Below are 17621 nucleotides of genomic sequence, written 5' to 3'. Positions count from 1 at the left end.
TATTTACAAGTAAATGAAATATACCTGGAAGTTTTTACTGTTTTCATGAAGTTTAAACCATTCAAAAACAAGTTAAATCAGTACTTTGAAATTAAAAAAAAATCATAGATTAATGGATTATTGTAAATTTGTTGGATTTGATAAAGCAAGTCAGTAAAAGTTATTGTTTTATTCAGCATTCCAATGTGTCGTCTGCTGAAAATCTCCCTCCCTGAAATATACATCGTCTGCTACAAATCTCTCTCCCTGAAATAAACACTGCCACGTGCGTCTGTTTACTACTGAAGGTTCATGACCTGTTATGATCACATGGCTCCTCCCAGGGAAATTCAAATTTCAAATTTGACAGCCAGTATTTTTTTCCAGAAATACACTTAACAAAGTTATATTTTGAATATTTTTGGTCAATCTTTATCAAAAATATCTTTGCCTACAAACATGCCAAGTGTTGTTTAAATGCATTTGGTAATTAATCTTAAATCTTTGAAAAAGGGTCCCTGAAGTGAAGCATGCATAAAATTAATAAGAAACCTGCCCTAGCGCCATCTGCTGGCTTTTATAGTCCAGTTGGGCCTTTAAGCTGGCACAAGGGTAAGATGGGTTCTGCACATCGCCCAATTGGGGTGTACATTTGAGTAAAGTTTTAAGAAAATCCTTCCATTAGTATAGAATTTATAGAGCGGACACAACATATATTCTAGTATTGATTGTATGTAAATTTAAAGACTTAAAAAGGGGCATAACTTTGTCAAAATGCAATACTGAGTTATGAAACTTGACCTGCATATCGTAATTGTGACACCTCATATATCTTTTAAGTTTCAAGCAAATACCTGTGCTAGTTTCAGAAATATTCAAGAACATGTTAAAATCTAAGAACATTTTCTAAGTCAATTTTTGACCTTGACTTTTAGACTGCACAAAGGTGACATGGATTCTGCACATAACCTTGTTTAGGTGAACATTTGAGTAAAGTTTGAATAAAATTCTTCCATTAGTATAGGATTTATAGAGCGGACACGACATATTGTCTAATATGTGATTGTATGTAAATTTGAAGATTAAAAGGGGCATAACTTTGTTTAAATGCAATACAGAGTTATGAAACTTGACCAGCATATCTTAATTGTGACATTTCATATATATTTTAAGTTTCAACCAAATACCTTTCCTAGATTCAGAAATATTCAGATATATGTTAAAATTTAAGAACATTTTCTAAGTCAAATTTTGACCTTCAAGTGTGACCTTGACCTTAAGCCAGCAAAAGGGTGACATGGGTTCTGCACATCCCCTTGTTGAGGTGAACATTTGAGCCAAGTTTGAAGAAAATCTCTCAATTAGTGTAGGACTTACAGAGCGGACGCGACATACTGCGTAATATTTGATTGTTTGATATTTGACCTTCAATTGTGACCTTGACCTTAAGCCGGCAAAAGGGTGACATGGGTTCTGCACATCCCCTTGTTGAGGTGAACATTTGAGCCAAGTTTGAAGACAATCTCTCAATAAGTGTAGGACTTACAGAGCGGACACGACATACTGCGTAATATTTGATTGTTTGATATTTGACCTTCAATTGTGACCTTGACCTCAAGATGACAAATGGGCAACATGGGTTCTGCACATCCCCTTGATGAAGTGAACATTTGAACCAAGTTTGAAGAAAATCTTTCAATAAGTGTAGGACTTACAGAGCGGACACGACATATTGTGTAATATTTGATTGTTTGATTTGACCTTCAATTGTGACCTTGACCTTAAGATGACACATGGGCAACATAAGTTCTGCACATCCCCTTGTTGAGGTGAACATTTGAACCAAGTTTGAAGAAAATGTTTCAATTATTGTAGGACTTACAGAGCGGACACGACATACTGTCTTATATATGATTGTGTTTGATATTTGACCTTCAATTGTGACCTTGACCTTGAGCTGACACATGGGCAACATGGGTTCTGCACATCCCCTTGCTGAGGTGATCATTTGAGCCAAGTTTGAAGAAAATCCTTCAAGTGGTATAGGAGTTATAGAGCGGACACGAAAATGGAGACGGACGGACCGACCGACCGACCGACCGACTGACCGACCGACCGACCGACCGACCGACGCGACAAAGCGAATCCATTATAGCCCCCCCCCACATTTTGTGGTGGGGGTATAATAAATTGTATGACATAAAATGCATAAAAAAGAAATTGTCTCTGACAGAAAGAAAAGTATACAGGTAAAAGTACTGGTAAAGAATATTAATTTAAAATAAAATCATGATGGCACAAAAAAATACAAACTTAAACAATAGCACCACATGCAGTATTAAAACTCGTCTGTTAAGAATTTTAGGTTGAAAATAGACATTTCTCTAGAAATGTAGCTTTCAGAATCAAGTCCCTTGTCTAAATACTTCAACTTGTCATGATAAGCAAGTATTCCAAGGTTCATCTTGAATATTTTTTTTAAAATGGCTATGTTAGAGTATTTGCATGACAACAATGATGACAAGGCTGCAGCAATCATAATAGTGTGTCTATTTCTTCAAAACAGAAAAGCTTAAATAGGGCATAACTTTGTCAAACTGCAATAATGAGTTATAGAATCTGAATTAAAGAACACTCTTGTGACCATATTTCAAATTTATTATAAACCTAAAAAATAAATATACATCCTGAGATTTATAAATAATACATATAATCTAAAGCCCGCAAAATCTATATTATAAACAATAATTTCATGCACTACACTACCCAATTTCTATAAATAAAGAGTAAAGACTGGTAAGATTAGAATGTATATAAAAACGACACAAAGCTAACCATGGTTGTTAAAAGAAGTATTCAGAATTTATATTATGTGTATAAAATATGATAAACAAGATCAACAAGGAAAGGCGACGTTCAAAGTTCATTAGCTAATAATTTGATTAAAGGTGTTTCTATGCATATTTCATAAAGTTTTATAAGAAACAGAACTAATTTGGCAACATGCTCAAGGGAGGTTACTATAAAATTGATGTATATATAAGATTAGAAGGATAGCCCAACTATTTTTTATAAAGTCAAGTTTAATGTGTAGTTTATTTTGTATCATATCCCCTTTAAGGTCAAGTCTTGATGTGTCTCTATATTCTAGGTATCACATCTGATCCATGGAAGAGTTTTGGTTGTATACTGAGAAATCAATAGGTGGTAAATGGTACATGTTGGCATTTGCTGGATAGTTAGAATGGTGGGTTATCATAGGAGTACTGAGTGTATAAACGAATGACTCTGACACATTCTGCGAGGCAGGTAATGGAACAGTTTTGTCCTGGAAGTGGCACTGATCCTCCACCATACTCTTATCAGATGAAGAAGAAGATGATGATGACGTGGGATACCCTGATTCTTGAGCTACACTTGAAGTAGAATGGTCTATATTCTTAGATTTCTTGTCACTAATTGCATCATCTTTTACACCAAGAATCTGGCCGCTCTTGAGATTTTTATATCGAGCTTTCATTTCAACACTATGTCTAGTAACAACCTCAAGTTTATGAACACTTCTCTGGTGCTTTATAAGATTACCTCTAAAGAATGTACTGTACTCACACAGATGACACTTCTCGTGTTTCTCTCCCTACAATACAACAAAACTATACAATATGAGAAACCCATCAGAAAATATAGCTCCATATCAAACAAATACATTTATTTTTTGCTCCAGGATATAAGTTTATCATGACTTAGTATTTAAAAGGAATAAATATATGAACAAAGGTGTAAGGTCAAATTTCTTAAAATAAATATACATGTATATTTTTTTAATCTAGATAAACTACTATATATATACATCTGACTGATTAAACATGGTATTTACTATAATTATTATTAAGTACACATTTAACTTTCATAAAATATCAAATTAATCAATAGCAGTTGATCTACTATCAGGGAAAATCTGACAAAGTTTTTGTATACATATACAACAGATTCTTCATTGCATACTTTTTTTATAAAAGCTTTTTCTGTTTTGGTTGGGTTTTACGTCAAACCAACCAAGTATAGATCATATGTCCATTTTCCAGCTTTACTGGTGGAGGAAGACCTCAGGTGTCATTCCATGCATTACTTCATGCACAAATGAGCACTTAAGTAGAACCATCAACATTCTGTCAGCCAGCTGGATAGCTTCCTCACATAAAAGAATCCAGAGTTTTTTGGGATTTGAACCTACAGCAGTAAGGGGCAAGTGGTTTAAAGTCAACAACATTAACCACTTGGGTACGGATGCCCCTCATAAAAAAAGTTTTCTCCACAACAATTCATTGAGTACAAAATACTGAAAACAACAAAATATATGCTGTATACAATACCTTTTGGGTATGTTGATTTTCTACATGATTTTTCAGGTGACAGTTCTTCAACGCTTTATATGTGCAATCATCAAATGGACATGGAATACGTTCAGCTGTAAAGTTGTTAAATTAAACTAATTGTATTGTTTACAAAATGTACATCATTAAATCACAATACTTGATGAAATTAACACATAAATGATATTCTTTTTATAATTAAGCATTCAAATATATATTCTATTGCTGTTATATACTTAACTTCAAAGCATTTTCTATCAAAAAAAGAAACTTCTATATTTTGTACACTTCTGTTTAGTTTCCTGCATATTTGCTATGGAATATTAGATTTATTTCACTAGTTGATACATGTAGATAGACTATGACCTACTCTGTAGTAACATGACATAGCCTTGTTTACAGATTACCTGTTTATTTATTTATATAAACATACAACAAATGTGGTGCTACATGCTGATTCTACATTATAGTCTACTGTATGCAAATAATTCTCCCAATTATCTAAACTTGAAAAACAAGGTAGCAATTTGGCTGAAATTAAATATAATTATTCTTTCATATTATAGCAAGAGAACATTTGTTTAAATAATGTTTGTAGAGTAGTAATCAATATGTTTTATAAAGGGAAGATAATAAAGACAAAAATACAATCATCACATACATGTATGAACAATCATATGAGTACTGAGACTATTTTTGGTCTTGAAAGCTTTGGAACATCTGTCACAGTGCCATTCCCTTTTATCTGGAAATATACAAATTCACAATAATTATCATTTATGTCTCATATTAAAGCAGCATGCCTCTAGATACATGCAAATACTGAAAATTTATTCAAAAGCAAAATACATATTTCTCAAGTTTAATTTTCTTGAAATTTTTTTACGTATCTGGAGGCATGCAGCTTTAAAGTAATGAAAAGGTTCATAAAATGGCCATAAGAGCTACACTAACAATATGAGAGATGATAATTCAATATGCTAATTTAGATAGAAATGTTAAGTTCTGTATGTTGTACAAGTTAGGAAATCAAGTTTAAATATAGGACTACATGTATATATATTAAAGTGAAGAAGACTTATGTTACCTTCATGAAGGAACATGTGCTTGTCAAAGAATCTTTTGTTGTTGTGACAATAATCACATCTTGGACAGCGGTATCTGAAAGAACAGGAACAACAAACATGTGAATACAACAAGTAAGTGTACGATTATCAAACAACAAACTAGTGGAAGCCACATAAGTTTATCAGCAGTGTTTTACACGCAACAGTCAAAACTAGAACTATCAATAAATGTGATTAATACCCCCGCAAGACTGCTTCGGAAATGAGGAAGTTACAAGTAACAGAATACCTTGTAAAAGAATTGAAATAGAGTTATGGTTGTGGGCAATTAAAGATAGTTGTGGTTTTTGTATGTTGCATTTCCTTACAATATGGTTGACCATTGGTGAAGTTTTATTGAATTACTCTGTAATAAATCCAGAAAGAGTTACGCTTCTTAAGCACTGCACTTCCTCTCATTGCGCTTGACCATTGTATGAAGTTGCATTGAATTATTAACATTAGTTTTAAGTTATGCATCGGACCAGGAAAAGGAACAAAGGGCAATAACTCTACAAATACTGAACATGGAGTTATGGTTATTGTACAGTGCACTTCCTCTCATTTCGCTTGACCATTGTATGAAGTTGTATTGAATTCCAACTACTAGTTTTCAAGTTATGCACTGGACGAAAAAGTAACAAAGGGCATTAACTGTAATGAGTCAAAATAGAGTTATGTCTCTTCTGCATTGCACTTCATCTCACTGCCCTTGACCATTGTATGAAGTTTCATTGAATTCTAAACATTAATTTTCAATTTATGCACTGGACATTAAAAAGTAACAAAGGGCAAAAACTCTTAAATGAGTCAAGAAAGAGTTAAGGTTTCTGTGCACTGCGCTTCCTCTCAGTATACTTGACCATTGTATGAAATTGTATTGAATTCCAAATAGTACTTTTCAAGTTATGCTCTGGACAAGAAAAAAGCAATGGAAAAGTATTAAAGGGCAATAACTCTGTAATTAGTCAAGATGGGGTTATGGTTCCTGTGCACTGCACTTCCTCTTAATGTGCTTGATCATTGTATTAAGTTGTATTGAATTCCAACCATTAGTCTTCAAGTTATGCTCCGGACAAGGAAAATGCAACGGCCGTCTGGACCGACCAACCAACCGACCAACCGAATGACCATCGGGTGACTCCTATATACCCCCACAAACTTTGTTTCGGGGGTATAATAATTATGTCGAGAGAACCAATCTCAACACACACAATGCTTGGACAAGATAATAATAGTTTATAAATTAAAACATAATGAATACATACACTGTGAAGCCTTCAGGTAATGGCTGATCATGTACTTTATATAGATGAAACGTGAGATCACTAGATGTTCTGTATGTCTGTGAACATATATGACACATCATCAAGTTATGTAGATTCTCTCCCCTGTGTCGTAACCTGATATGATGCTGAAATAATAACACATTGTGTGAAAAATATGAATTAACAAGAGGGCCATGATGGCCCTGAGTCGCTCACCAGAAACAACGGCTTTACAGTGTTGGAAATTATTTTTTAAAAGAATTTGCTGAAAGACAAGTCCAGCTCTTTTGGCAAGTTCAGCTTAACTTTAACTTGCCCCTCTAGTAATATACTTTCACAACACTGATTGTTTTAGCTTTTTTTCTTCATAATAAAAAATAGGGCCACTCAGATGGCCCTAGATCACTCATCTAACCCATCATTTCATGATTCACAATATAAATTGAAATATTTTGCCGCCCTAATATTTTGGAAAGGCTTTGTTAAAAATATGTATGTTGCAAGTGTGTTCTTATGAGACTATGTAGAATAAGTGCAGAATAAATGACCACTGGATCAGGATATATTTTGACTAAACAATTTTTTTTATAACTTTTTTGAATGAAAACACAAAATGTCACATGCAAAACATGTATCAAAATTGAATTCAACATCAAAAATTACACCCCTGGTCCAAATTTCAAGTCTGTACATAAAAGACAAAAAAGTAGGTAAAGCGATATCAAATATATCAAAAGTAGGCCAGTTCATATCAAAATTCAATTCAGGATCAGAAATTAAACCCCTTGTCCAAATTTCCAGCAGGTACATCAAAAAACGACAAACTAGGTCAAACAATATCAAATAATAATATTAAAAGTAGTCAGTTGATATCTTTATTCATTGCGCATCAGAAATTATATTCCTGGTCCAAATTTCAAGTCTCTGTACATCATTCCAAATTTCAAGTCTTTGTACATCAAAAACAAGAAAGTATGTGCAATGGTTTCAAAAATATCAAAAACAGTTCCACTGATACCAAAATTCAATTATGCACATGAAACTCATGTTCAACAGTCTGTTCCAAAATTTATTAAAATGTGCTTTTTCCAAGTTTAAATCCAATTCAAGAAAAAAAAAATGAAAAAAAAACAACAATTTTTAACAAAATTCAATAACAAAATTGAGCATACAAACTCATCTTTGTTAGTCAGGTACAGGAGAAACAAATTTAATGTTTCTTTAGGCCTATTTTTTTTTCCTGGTTAATGACCTACAACTGACCTTACAATGATGGAATATGATGTCCGATTTCTAGTGTTACACATCATAAACAGGTCATGACATTAAGACTTTCTCCATGCCATTGAACCTCTTTTGGAAAAATTGAATAACATAATTATGTACACATTTTTTTTTAATGCCTTTTAATCATTATATTTATACTATGACCTCCTATAGTGTGAAGAGTTTAAAACATAACATATCTTCTTTGTGTGAAGTCAAAACACGTTTATTTTATACAGGGTTCCCACAAAGAAGAGAAATCAAAATTCCCTGACTTTTCCCTGACCAAATCCATTTTTCCCTGACCAATAACAGCGTCAAGTTTGCTCAATCTTAGAGCATTTAATGTATTTTTTATACATGTATTTCGACCTCCTCCTCCCCAAACAGCCAACCTATTTTCACCAATTCTTTATTTTAAATTATTCAAGATAAAAAATAAATGAATATTAGCGAGCAATTGTCATAAGCTACTTGTCTTCTTTACTTTAAACAAGTATGAGTACATTTGTCCAAAATGTAAAATATTTGATAATACATGTTATGCTTAAAGATGTTTCATTCTCTTAACAATACAAAGCAGTGTTATCAATGGAGGATTGACTAAAACAGGCCTGCATTTTAATAAAATATATGATAGTTATCAATAGAAACTGGTATTAAACAAGAAACAATAAGACAGGTAATGAAGTGGCTTCTTAAAAAGCAAAATGCAGTAAAAGCTCATAATACTACTGATAAAACTAGCTATGGCAGTGAATAGTATCTCAAAGTTATGGTTTAATGCATATGTGCAAAAACACAACATGGCACTAAAATGATTGGTACTTAATCAAAGTCCACTTAGTGTTTTCTCAAGTTTCTCAATATCTTTACTGGATTCTTTTATTACTTTTCTTTGACCTTGACCCTGAAGGCATTGCACTTGGCATTTGACTTCACAAGCAGGTCCATTTTCATCTTTTTTCAGCCTCCTGAGCAGATTATCAGACTCTTTCACAAGAACAAACCATAAACAGCTCAGGAGGCAAGGGATGCTTAAACTTCTTTTAGCTTCTTTCTTAAAAAGATAGTTACTGTTAATGACAAAATCTTCAGACAAAAGCATAATCAGAATATAAAAATAAAACAGATGCTCATAATCAAAAATAACAATAAAGATACCCAAAGTCATGGAAGAAACTGCCTTAGCTTTTACTTATTTTGCTTCTTGCTGTTTGACAAACATTATTTTCTACAAAATTCCCTGACTTTTCCCTGACTTTTGCTTATTTTTCAAATTTCCCTGACCAATTTCAAAATTCCCTGACTTTTCCCTGACCTTGAAAAAAATCATTTTTCCCTGACTTTTCCCTGACAGTGGGAACCCTGTTATATTTATAAAAAGACTGTGTATGCATTGTCAATATTTTTTAATATTAAATTTGAGCATAGAATATCTTTAAACTATAATTTGAAGAAATGCCATGACCTGTGGAATTAAAGCTTTAGCTTAAACAGGGTCAATCAAATTAATATGACTAATGAGCAAACTTGATAAAAGCAACCTAAGAATGCTACAGACAAAGTTTGGTGATCATCCATCAAATATTTCATTAGGAGATGATGTTCAAAGGTTTTTCAATATTTAGCTTCAGCGGCCCCTTAAAGGGGCCAATCAAATTAATATGAACAAACTTGATAAAAGACTACCTAAGAATGCTACAGACAAAATTTGGTGATCATCCATTCATTACTTCTGTAAAGGAGACATTAAAAGGTATTTCTAATTTCAACTTTAGCTGCCCCTAAAAAGGGCCAATCAAATAAATATGAACAAACTTGATAAAAAACTACCTAAGAGTGCTACAGACAAAGTTTGGTGATTTCAGAAGGAAATGATGTTCAAAGGTTTTTCTATTTTTAGCTTTGAAGGCCCCTAAAAGGGGCCAATCAAATTAAAATGAACAAAACATGATAAAAGACTACCTAAGAATGCTACAAACACAGTTTGGTGATCATCCATCAATTAGTTCTGTAGAAGAAGATGTCTAAAGGTTTTTCTATTTTTAGCTTTAGCAGCCCCTAAAAGGGGCCAATCAAATTAATATGAGCAAACTTGATAAAAGACTACCTAAGAATGCTACAGACAAAGTTTGGTGATCATCCATCAATTAGTTCTGTAGAAGAAGATGTCTAAAGGTTTTTCTATTTTTAGCCCTAGAGACCCCTAAAAGGGGCCAATCAAATTAATATGAGCAAACTTGATAAAAGACTACCTAAGAATGCTACAGACAAAGTTTGGTGATCATCCACCAATTAGTGCTGTAGAAGAATACATTTGAAGGTATTTCTATTTTTAGCTTTAGAGATCCCTTAAAGGGGCCAATGAAATTAATATGAGCAAACTCAAAATTTAATATTTTACCATTTCATGTTTAAATGTTGAATTCTGCTTAAGCCGGTGCTAGGGGGCGTGGACGGTAACTTGCACTTTCCAGTACCGTCCATGAACAGGCTCAATCAAACCGAGCCTGCAACATTTTCAATTTTGCCGTGTTGGGCTTTCTTTAGGGATTCTGTATTTATCTATTATACTATTTGATAAAAGACTTCCAAAGAATGCTACAAACAAAGTTTGGTGATCATCCATCAATTAGTTCTATAGAAACAGACGTTTAAAGGTATTTCTATTTTTAGCTATAGCGGCCCCTAAAAGGGGCTAATCAAATTAATATGAGCAAACTTGATAAAAGACTACCCAAGAATGCTACAGACAAAGTTTAGTGATCATCCATCTATTAGTTCTGTAGAAGAAGATGTCTAAAGTTTTTCTATTTTTAGCCCTAGAGACCCCTAAAAGGGGCCAATCAAATTAATATGAGCAAACTTGATAAAAGACTACCTAAGAATGCTACAGACAAAGTTTGGTGATCATCCACCAATTAGTGCTGTAGAAGAATACATTTGAAGGTATTTCTATTTTTAGCTTTAGAGATCCCTTAAAGGGGCCAATGAAATTAATATGAGCAAACTCAAAATTTAATATTTTACCATTTCATGTTTAAATGTTGAATTCTGCTTAAGCCGGTGCTAGGGGGCGTGGACGGTAACTTGCACTTTCCAGTACCGTCCATGAACAGGCTCAATCAAACCGAGCCTGCAACATTTTCAATTTTGCCGTGTTGGGCTTTCTTTAGGGATTCTGTATTTATCTATTATACTATTTGATAAAAGACTTCCAAAGAATGCTACAAACAAAGTTTGGTGATCATCCATCAATTAGTTCTATAGAAACAGACGTTTAAAGGTATTTCTATTTTTAGCTATAGCGGCCCCTAAAAGGGGCTAATCAAATTAATATGAGCAAACTTGATAAAAGACTACCTAAGAATGCTACAGACAAAGTTTGGTGATCATCCATCAATTAGTTCTGTAGAAGAAGATGTCTAAAGGTTTTTCTATTTTTAGCCCTAGAGACCCCTAAAAGGGGCCAATCAAATAATATGAGCAAACTTGATAAAATACTACCTAAGAATGCTACAAAGCTTGGTGATCATCCACTAATTAGTGCTGAAGAAGAAGACATTTGAAGGTATTTCTATTTTTAGCTTTAGAGATTCCTTAAAGGGGCCAATGAAATTAATATGAGCAAACTCAAAATTCAATATTTTACCATTTCATGTTTAAATGTTGAATTCTGCTTAAGCCGGTGCTAGGGGGCGTGGACGGTAACTTGCACTTTCCAGTACCGTCCATGAACAGGCTCAATCAAACCGAGCCTGCAACATTTTCAATTTTGCCGTGTTGGGCTTTCTTTAGGGATTCTGTATTTATCTATTATACTATTTGATAAAAGACTTCCAAAGAATGCTACAAACAAAGTTTGGTGATCATCCATCAATTAGTTCTATAGAAACAGACGTTTAAAGGTATTTCTATTTTTAGCTATAGCGGCCCCTAAAAGGGGCTAATCAAATTAATATGAGCAAACTTGATAAAAGACTACCCAAGAATGCTACAGACAAAGTTTAGTGATCATCCATCTATTAGTTCTGTAGAAGAAGATGTCTAAAGGTTTTTCTATTTTTAGCCCTAGAGACCCCTAAAAGGGGCCATTATCAAATTAATATGAGCAAACTTGATAAAAGACTACCTAAGAATGCTACAGACAAAGTTTGGTGATCATCCACCAATTAGTGCTGTAGAAGAATACATTTGAAGGTATTTCTATTTTTAGCTTTACAGATCCCTTAAAGGGGCCAATGAAATTAATATGAGCAAACTCAAAATTTAATATTTTACCATTTCATGTTTAAATGTTGAATTCTGCTTAAGCCGGTGCTAGGGGGCGTGGACGGTAACTTGCACTTTCCAGTACCGTCCATGAACAGGCTCAATCAAACCGAGCCTGCAACATTTTCAATTTTGCCGTGTTGGGCTTTCTTTAGGGATTCTGTATTTATCTATTATACTATTTGATAAAAGACTTCCAAAGAATGCTACAAACAAAGTTTGGTGATCATCCATCAATTAGTTCTATAGAAACAGACGTTTAAAGGTATTTCTATTTTTAGCTATAGCGGCCCCTAAAAGGGGCTAATCAAATTAATATGAGCAAACTTGATAAAAGACTACCCAAGAATGCTACAGACAAAGTTTAGTGATCATCCATCTATTAGTTCTGTAGAAGAAGATGTCTAAAGGTTTTTCTATTTTTAGCCCTAGAGACCCCTAAAAGGGGCCAATCAAATTAATATGAGCAAACTTGATAAAAGACTACCTAAGAATGCTACAGACAAAGTTTGGTGATCATCCACCAATTAGTGCTGTAGAAGAATACATTTGAAGGTATTTCTATTTTTAGCTTTAGAGATCCCTTAAAGGGGCCAATGAAATTAATATGAGCAAACTCAAAATTCAATATTTTACCATTTCATGTTTAAATGTTGAATTCTGCTTAAGCCGGTGCTAGGGGGCGTGGACGGTAACTTGCACTTTCCAGTACCGTCCATGAACAGGCTCAATCAAACCGAGCCTGCAACATTTTCAATTTTGCCGTGTTGGGCTTTCTTTAGGGATTCTGTATTTATCTATTATACTATTTGATAAAAGACTTCCAAAGAATGCTACAAACAAAGTTTGGTGATCATCCATCAATTAGTTCTATAGAAACAGACGTTTAAAGGTATTTCTATTTTTAGCTATAGCGGCCCCTAAAAGGGGCTAATCAAATTAATATGAGCAAACTTGAAGAATGCTACAGACAAAGTTTACTGATCATCCATCAATTAGTTCTGTAGAAGAAGATGTCTAAAGGTTTTTCTATTTTTAGCCCTAGAGACCCCTAAAAGGGGCCAATCAAATTAATATGAGCAAACTTGATAAAAGACTACCAAAGAATGCTACAGACAAAGTTTGGTGATCATCCATCAATTAGTTCTTTAAAACAGACATTTAAAGGTATTTCTATTTTTAGCTATAGCGGCCCCTAAAAGGGGCCAATGAAATTCATATGAGCAAACTTGATAAAAGACTACCCAAGAATGCTACAGACAAAGTTTGGTGATCATCCATCCATTAGTTCTGTAGAAGAAGATGTTTAAAGGTTTTTTCTATTTTTAGCCCTAGAGACCCCTAAAAGGGGCCAATCAAATTAATATGAGCAAACTTGATAAAAGACTACCCAAGAATGCTACAGACAAAGTTTGGTGATCATCCATCCATTAGTTCTGTAGAAGAAGATCTTCAAAGGTTTTTCTATTTTTAGCTCTGCTGACCCCTAAAAGGGGCCAATTGAAATGACATGAGCAAATCCAAGTGTGACTGTCACAAGGATGCTACAGACCAAATTTGAAGTAAATCTGCCCAGTAGTTTCAGAGAAGAAGACGATTGTTGACGCATGACGACGGACACCGGAGCATCCCCCTTTGATACTAATAGCTCACCCTGAGCCTTCGGCTCTGGTGAGCTAATAAAAAGTTATCTCAAAAACATCATCATTGAAAAAATGCATTTACAACTAAATCAACTGCCTCCTTATGGCCTGGTACTTATTCTTCTGCTGAAATGGACAAGTACCTTGTAATCGCAGACAAAGACTTTTTTAACATGTCTTAAATAAAATATATTTCTATTAAAATGTTGGATAGGTAGATAAAAAACCTATTTCCAAATCTTAATATTTTTCCATTCAAAACTTGCTGCTAAATAAAATCAAGTATAGTATCTAAATCATTTTAATCTAATCATATAACTGACACATTTCTGTAATCTTAGAACAATACTTTCAATTTTTAGAAATAAACAAACACTTTATGTAAAGTGTATACACCCTTAAAGTTGTTATTTCTACTGCTCAACCTTACTTAGTATCAAAAATAAACCATTATTTTTCGTAAGGCCTTCGGCCTTGCACATGTATACAAATAGCATGTTTATCGAGGTTCGCGAGATAGGCACCGCATTTCAAAGATAAAAACGCAAAATAAACTAGTCGTACTACGTCACACACATCATGATCACTCGAGCGTTTAATAATCATAGTTTACCGAGCGCTGGATAGGTACACACGTGTAGTCTTAGGCAGAATTTTATTCAGCTTTTTTCATCTTTTATCGGTAAGTTTCTTGGTCGAGACAGTTTTTATTTTGTACAGCTCTTTGCCGGCACGTATTGTTGGTATTAGTTTTTATCATTGGTCCTTTTTATTAAGGAATAATGAGCTGCAACGAGGAAAACGAGGACGAAGCCCTTAGTCTATGCGCCGAATCATCTGACTCTGGGGAAGAGTTGAAGGCTTCGAAGAAGCTGATTTGACTACTGAAATTGTTGCAACGCCTGCTGTTGGCGCAGAAATTGAGGTGCAAGATTCTCCAGTTAAACGGAAGAAAAATTCTAGGGCTCGTGTCCCAAAGAAATTAAAATCAGTTGTGACTAAAAAGTCTACTGCCAAGTCTAAGACTAAGTCTCAGAAAAGTAAGAAAAAAGAAGAGTGACATTAATTTGGAAGATTTATCTCCTCATGATATTGGTATTTTGAAAACAAAATTAGGTTTGGACAATAAGGAAAACTCGCAGAGTTTTCGAAATAGACCAAAGTTACGGGTAGAGGTGAACCCTGATGATATTTCTTTAGCTGATTCAGATGACTGTTTTACTGGGAATTTTCCCAATGAAGAAGATAGAAGAGACCTTGAAAAGGCTTTGTTTGGTGATGATGATGAAAATTCAGAGAATGATGATGAGTGGGATTTACCCCAGATCTTGGTTTCCGAGAAAGGTCCAAGTATTGACAAGAATTTGGCAAAACTAGTTAATTCCTCTTGCACTACTCAGTCAAGTGTCTCAGATATTTTGCACAAGTATAACGTGCCAGAAAATTGTGATTTCTTGGCTCCACCATCTGTAAACCTTGATGTTTGGAAAGCTTTAGGCAAGAAGGGTCAGAGTCAGGATCGTTGTTTGGTGGATATCCAGAATATAGTTGCGGCTGAGATGGTTGCAGTTGTTAAATTGGCTTCTGTGCTCAAGCATCATATTAAAAGAAATGTTGAAGCAAAAAGTATTTTAACCGATTTGATTTCTTTAACTGGTCAAGTTCAGTTTAATCTGTCTTTAAGACGTAGATACCAATGTAGGCCTTTTCTGAATAAGAAATATACCAATCTTTGTAATATTAATGTACCCATTACCACAAAATTATTTGGTGATGACCTTGCGAAAGAGGTTAAAAATTGTGATGTTGGTTTCTCTTTAGCAATAGAAAAATATGGTACATCTTATTATGGTCCCCAGAGATCCTTTCGGGGTCGAGGTGTCAATTACAGGGGAAGAAGGCCAAACAGGTTCCAGCCTTATGGTCAGCAATATGGCAGGCAACAGTATAGCCAGCAGCATTGGGGCAGCAAAACCCTCTTTTGAGACGGGGAAGAGCTAGGGCTTCAGCAACAGTTTCAAGTGCCCCAAACTAAACAGACTGGACACCTCTCATGTAAGTAAGCTTAAACTTTGTTTGGATGTTTTGAAACAGTTTACTCATGATGCGTGGATACTTCAAACAGTATCTGGTTATTGTATTGAATTTGAGTCAGTCCCTTCCAGAATGTTGTTCCTAAACAAATTCATTTTAATGAGGAAGAACATAATGTTGTTGATTTGGAAGTGCAGGACCTTTTGAGGAAAGGTGCCATTGAAAGGTCTGTACCAGAACCTGGACAATATATTTCTACCATATTTACGGTATCCAAACCTGGTGGGAAGTTTAGACCCATTATTAATTTGAAACATTTGAATAAATTTATCATTTACGAACATTTTAAACAAGAACATTTTAATTTGGTGTTAAATTTGGTTCAAAAGTTTGATTATTTTTGTAAAATTGATTTAACTGACGCATATTTTGCTATTCCTGTCCACAAAGATTTTCGTAAGTTTTTGAAGTTTATGTGGAACGGAAATCTGTACGAATTTGTTTGCTTGTGTTTTGGTTTGTCATCAGCTCCTAGAGTTTTTACCAAGATTTGAAAGCCAATTTATGCTTGGTTTAGGTATCAGGGTATAAGATGTTCATATTACATAGATGACTCTTTAAGCATGAACAGAGATAAAGAAATTTGTAGGAATGATACAGTTTTAATGTGTGACACTTTATCTTCTTTGGGATATACAGTGAATAAAAAGAAATCTGTTCTTGTTCCCACACAGAGGTTGATATTTTTTGGATTTGTTTTGGACTCCGTTTTATTTATGGTTTTCTTGACAGATGAGAAAGTTCAAAAAATAGTTTCTTCGGCTTCTAATCTTCTACAGAAGGAGGTTGTTGTTGTCCGAGATCTGGCCTCTTTTATAGGGTTAGTGATCAATGCATTTTATGCAGTTCTCGAAGCCCCACTGCATTATAGAAGCTTAGAAAGAAATAAATTGTTAGGTCTTGGTTCTAACATGAATTTTGATAATAAGGTTGTCCTCAGTGAGGATAGTCTAGAGGAGTTGTTGTGGTGGAAAAATAATGTTACCATCAAAAATGGGAAACATATAAGGCCTGGACCAGTTGAATACTGGTGTTATTGTGATGCTTCGTTTGTTGGGTGGGGCTCGTATGATGAAGAACTTAATAAATCTGCTAATGGAAGATGGGATTCTCCTTTGTTTGATAAATCTATAAATTATCTGGAATTATTAGCTATTTTCAATGCAGTCCGAGCTTTGTATAATGAGGTGCGGAATACCCATATAGAGATAAAGTCAGACAATGTTTCGGCTATAGCTTATGTAAATGACCTAGGTGGAATGACTTCCTTATCAATGGATTTGTTGGCCAAAGACCTTTGGGAATGGTGCTTGTCTAGGGATATTTTTCTTTCTGCATCCTATATTCCTGGTGTAGATAATGTGTATGCTGATTATTTTTCAAGGAATTTCTCGGAGAGTACTGAATGGTCTTTGAAACCAGACATTTTTGAAAGAATTTGTGGAACTTTATTCAAACCTGATATAGACCTTTTTGCCTCTGAATGGAATAAGAAGTTAGATAGATATGTCTCATGGTTTTCAGGAAGCACTGAAAGTGCTTATGATTCTTTTACAATGTCATGGTCTGGTTTTACTCCATATTTATTTCCTCCATTTAATTTGGTTGGGAAAGTAA

At 34.2% G+C, this 17621-nt stretch overlaps 1 protein-coding gene across 2 annotated transcripts in view; it reads right to left on the bottom strand.

Annotated features, from left to right (window-relative positions):
- Positions 1-2169: 2169 nt before the first annotated feature.
- LOC132729616 (zinc finger and BTB domain-containing protein 41-like) overlaps positions 2170-17621 on the bottom strand; it is a 35081-nt gene continuing 19629 nt past the window's right edge. For both annotated transcript variants that reach the window (XM_060715423.1, XM_060715422.1), the window contains exons 5-9: positions 6727-6872; positions 5440-5513; positions 5014-5097; positions 4353-4447; positions 2170-3616 (exon numbers count right to left, since the gene is read on the bottom strand). In XM_060715423.1, coding sequence (XP_060571406.1) covers positions 3134-3616; positions 4353-4447; positions 5014-5097; positions 5440-5513; positions 6727-6872 — 882 coding nt within the window. In that variant the 3' untranslated portion in view covers positions 2170-3133. The remainder of the gene's footprint in view (positions 3617-4352; positions 4448-5013; positions 5098-5439; positions 5514-6726; positions 6873-17621) is intronic.

This window comes from Ruditapes philippinarum, unplaced genomic scaffold (assembly GCF_026571515.1).
Source record: "Ruditapes philippinarum isolate M1 unplaced genomic scaffold, ASM2657151v2 ctg7221_1_1_1_1, whole genome shotgun sequence".
NCBI lineage: Eukaryota > Metazoa > Mollusca > Bivalvia > Venerida > Veneridae > Ruditapes > Ruditapes philippinarum.
This window is presented reverse-complemented; position numbering and strand designations above follow the sequence as displayed.